The sequence below is a fragment of the Dioscorea cayenensis genome, chromosome 3 (assembly GCF_009730915.1).
Source record: "Dioscorea cayenensis subsp. rotundata cultivar TDr96_F1 chromosome 3, TDr96_F1_v2_PseudoChromosome.rev07_lg8_w22 25.fasta, whole genome shotgun sequence".
Lineage (NCBI taxonomy): Eukaryota > Viridiplantae > Streptophyta > Magnoliopsida > Dioscoreales > Dioscoreaceae > Dioscorea > Dioscorea cayenensis.
This window is the reverse complement of record NC_052473.1, coordinates 5,124,690-5,128,544: the sequence shown is the minus strand read 5'-3', so window position 1 is coordinate 5,128,544 and position 3,855 is coordinate 5,124,690. Positions and strand designations below refer to the sequence as shown.

The 3,855-nt window shown below is 33.8% G+C and overlaps 1 protein-coding gene across 1 annotated transcript; it reads right to left on the bottom strand.

The window, feature by feature from the left end:
- Positions 1-1,304: 1,304 nt before the first annotated feature.
- On the bottom strand, positions 1,305-3,035 carry LOC120283907 (S-adenosyl-L-methionine:benzoic acid/salicylic acid carboxyl methyltransferase 3-like). Its single transcript, XM_039290711.1, has 4 exons — positions 2,912-3,035; positions 2,420-2,815; positions 2,064-2,339; positions 1,305-1,958 (listed from the first exon to the last, which is right to left on the bottom strand). The coding sequence occupies exons 1-4, from the start codon at positions 2,987-2,989 to the stop codon at positions 1,584-1,586; spliced, it is 1,125 nt and encodes a 374-aa protein (XP_039146645.1). The 5' UTR covers positions 2,990-3,035; the 3' UTR covers positions 1,305-1,583.
- Between the last annotated feature and the right edge of the window lie 820 nt (positions 3,036-3,855).

Genomic DNA, 3,855 nt, shown 5'->3' with positions numbered 1-3,855 from the left:
GCAAAACGAATTTTGCGATACTTACAAGGAACAACAGATTATGGAATATTGTACAAAAAAAGAGAGATATCAGAACTAATTGGATTTACATATACTAATTATGCAGGAGATTTAGATGATCAGAAAAGCGCATCTGGTTATGTATTTATGATGGGTTTTGGAGCTGTCTCATGGTCATCAAAGAAGCAACATATTGGTATTCCTTCAACTACTGAGGTTGAATTTGTAGCAGCAACAACATGTGCCTCTCAAGTAGGGTGGTTGAGAAATATTATTGAAGAACTTCAATTCAAAAATGAAAGCATTCATGCAAAAAACTGAAAAATAAACTATCATAAAAATGAAAGATTTTTTAAAAATACACAAATGCTTAAAGATTTTTTGATCAAGTAAATGAATTGGGGTATGAATTTCTCTTATCATACGACGTGTGCCTGACTGATTTTTATATAGATGTTTGCAGTTACAACCCTGATAATAATTAGTATTATAAAGTGTAACAACCTTTCCACAAAGATCACCTTGAAAACCCCACAAATTAGTTAACACTCAAACCTAAAATAGAAACCAACCTCTCGAAACACTCAAATCCCTTCTTTGCCGGAACCATGATCTCCTCATCGTTGTCGTCGTCGTCTCTCGAGATCTCAGCGACGAGCTCATCCCAACTCGGTGGGAACCCATCAGATCTGACGGCGGCGGGGGAGGAAACGATAGTGTCAAAGACTTCCTGAAGCGCGATGACGCGGCGGGTGGCGGCACGGCGGAGGTCTCGCACGGGAGGATAGAAGCCGGGTGTTACGGTTTGAAAGGAGAAATGCACAAAACTCCCCATCAATATACCGGGAGCTAGTACTAGAGAAGTAAAGGTCAGTTGAAGTAAACTCACAATCAGATTAGATAAGGGTTGTGGAGTGGTTACTAACTTACTATAGGGGATGAGAAAGCCTGATGTGGTGGGATGATCATTAGGATTTCGACAATAACATGTTGTGGGGTCCGTGTGTGGGCAACTAGAGAATTGTTTTGTGTTCAGATCATGCATCTGTTGTAAATTCTGTTCAGATCATAGAATTATATTTATATTTATATTTATATATAAATATATAGTTATATATATTTATATATATAATTATATATAAATATATATAAATATATTATAAATTATTAAAAAATCAATAAAAATATCAATAAAAATAATTGTTTTTATAATTTATAAATATTAACTTAATATCCAAAGTAAAAAATCATAACAATCATGTTATAATAGTGAATAATAATATAATTAATATAGTAAATAAAAAGATAATGCAAAACAAATTTTTAAGTCCTCTTTCTATAAACATACAGTAGGGTTGACTTGGTTAGACTGGTTCATTGGGTACTTAGTCAAGTCAATTCCCTACTTAGGTTTTTATAAAACCAAACCCAATAACCTAGCCGGGTCCAGTTGAACCGGGCAAGTTCTAAAACATTAGGAATTACCTCATGACACAGTACAAACAAGCAAAGCTTCTATTATATATTACTACAATAAGCTATTTATTTATAATGATAATTATGGCACTAATGGATGTGCTTGATTAAAGGTTGAGATCTTTTGTCTTCAAAGCCAAGATGAAGACAATGTGCTTGGTTTTCTCTTTGAGGAGATGCATGGCCACATTATGAGCATACCTTGCAAACACTTGATCAACAATGGCTTGTTTTCCAAAGTGGCCAACAAGTAATGGTTCTAACACTGCTCTTATACACTTGGCCACATTGTGTCCACTCTTCACATTATCAAAGGCTTGATCATCATCTGAGTCATCAAATGGGTCCCAGTTTGACTCAAGTATTTGCATTTGTTCAATGTAGAATGATCCTTCACTTTGTATCACTTGTTGCACTTCTTCTTTTGATGCTGCATAAAATGGCATGTTGAATGTGTTCACCTTCTCTTCTTCCAACACTCCCTAAGTTCAACTCATCCAAATTAAATTAAATTAAATTAAATTAAATTAAATCAAATCATCAATTGGAATGACAATTGACATATTTATATATATATATATATATACCTCTTGAACCATGGAGTTTAGTGCATCTGCTACCAAACCCCAAAGATGGCAAACTTCAGCTTTGGATGGATCTGAACTTTTCCTGCCCAAAAAGGACAAAACCATTTGTCCTCCATTGACAAGCTCTTGAGAACGAAGCTTGAGGAAGCTTGAGAAATCTCTCTTGAATTGCTCTAAATATAACCTTGATACAATTGGAGGACTTGTTCTTGAGATGTATATGTTCCCTTTGTTAATATTAACTCCACCATTCTGATGATCAATTCCTACAGGAACCTGCATGCACATTAATATATAATTAATTAATCTAATAATTTAACAAATATAATACTAGCTATATATATATACACACACACCTGAGAGAGCCACATGAGACTATAAGAAGAGTGAGCAAAATGAAGACTATTGCAAGGAAAGAGTCTTCCATAAAAGGAACCAGGAACACCAGCAACAAAATAAGGCAACACTTGATCCCCATTCTCTTCTTTAACCTTCTTCTCATACAAAGACAGTGATCTGAATATTGTATTGAAGTCATTGCCTGGCAAATCATTCAGCAAAAACACTATCTCCTTTGCCTTTTGATATCCGGCCTCCATTACTGCACTAATTATCTGAGATATCACAAGGAATGCATTCGGCCCTGAAGAACACCCCAAGTCAGCCACAACCAAGCTCTTTGACACAACTTCTCCATTGATGTTCTTCAAAGCTTTCTCCACTATGTCCTTTGTTTTTCTTATGGCTTTCTCCTGTTGAATAAACAAATAAAATTAATCATGCATGTGCATGAATAATGGCATGAAATTAATGAAATCAAAAACATTAATACTGTAATTAATTAGTACTTGAAGTCTTGAGTTTGAGGCATAGCTTGTGTCTCCAGCACCACCAACCATGTGAAGAGCTTCTTCAACCTTCATCATGAATATATTCAATGATTGATTTCTTGTGACTTGATTTTGCTTGATGGTGTGCAATGTTTGGAGTTTCTTCATGCCTATTTATAGACCAAGTAACGAAAATGTGTCCAAATTTGATGGGATCACTAGTAGTGATATCAGCATATATGAAATCATCACTTTCATCACTCTGATGTGATCTCATGTTGTTCACATTTTTCATTGGAATCTTGCACTTTTTATTTAATAATATTAAGAATTGATGAAGATGACTTGAGTAAGAGAGCAAAGACTATTAGACTTTGTTATATGGATAAGTTCTTAATTAGTCGGCACCAATTAAACTATCTCTTCATTTGTGTGGATAGACGTGAAACTAAGTCGCACACCATGTTGTGTGGACTACAATTGTTTCGTGTGAAACACAACCTTAACAAAAATGCACGCAAGACAAATTGTGATTTGTGATTAGTACTCTTTAGATTAGCAATTCGGCAAAGGTTTTAAATCCAAATATTAGCTGTGGTGAGTAGTACTCTTTAAATTATATTAAGAGCAAAACAGAAGTCAACATAATTAATTAATTAAATTAGAGATTAATTTATACATATAAATCAATGTGAAACAGAGGAATATTAATTAAGGACATTAGATTAGGTAATCATCTAATAATAAAACATTTCACTTTTAATTTAAAGGCACACACTTGTAAGAATAATGAAAAGTTCAAGAACTATATATATGTTCATCTCATCTACTTTATCTTTCAGACTTTCAGTAATGGTTAATAAATAATTATATATGAGTTAGTGGTGCGAATTAAATTTGATTTTATGTAATCTCTTTGAGCGTTAGCTAAGGAAATATGCATATGAACACAGAGAAACTTG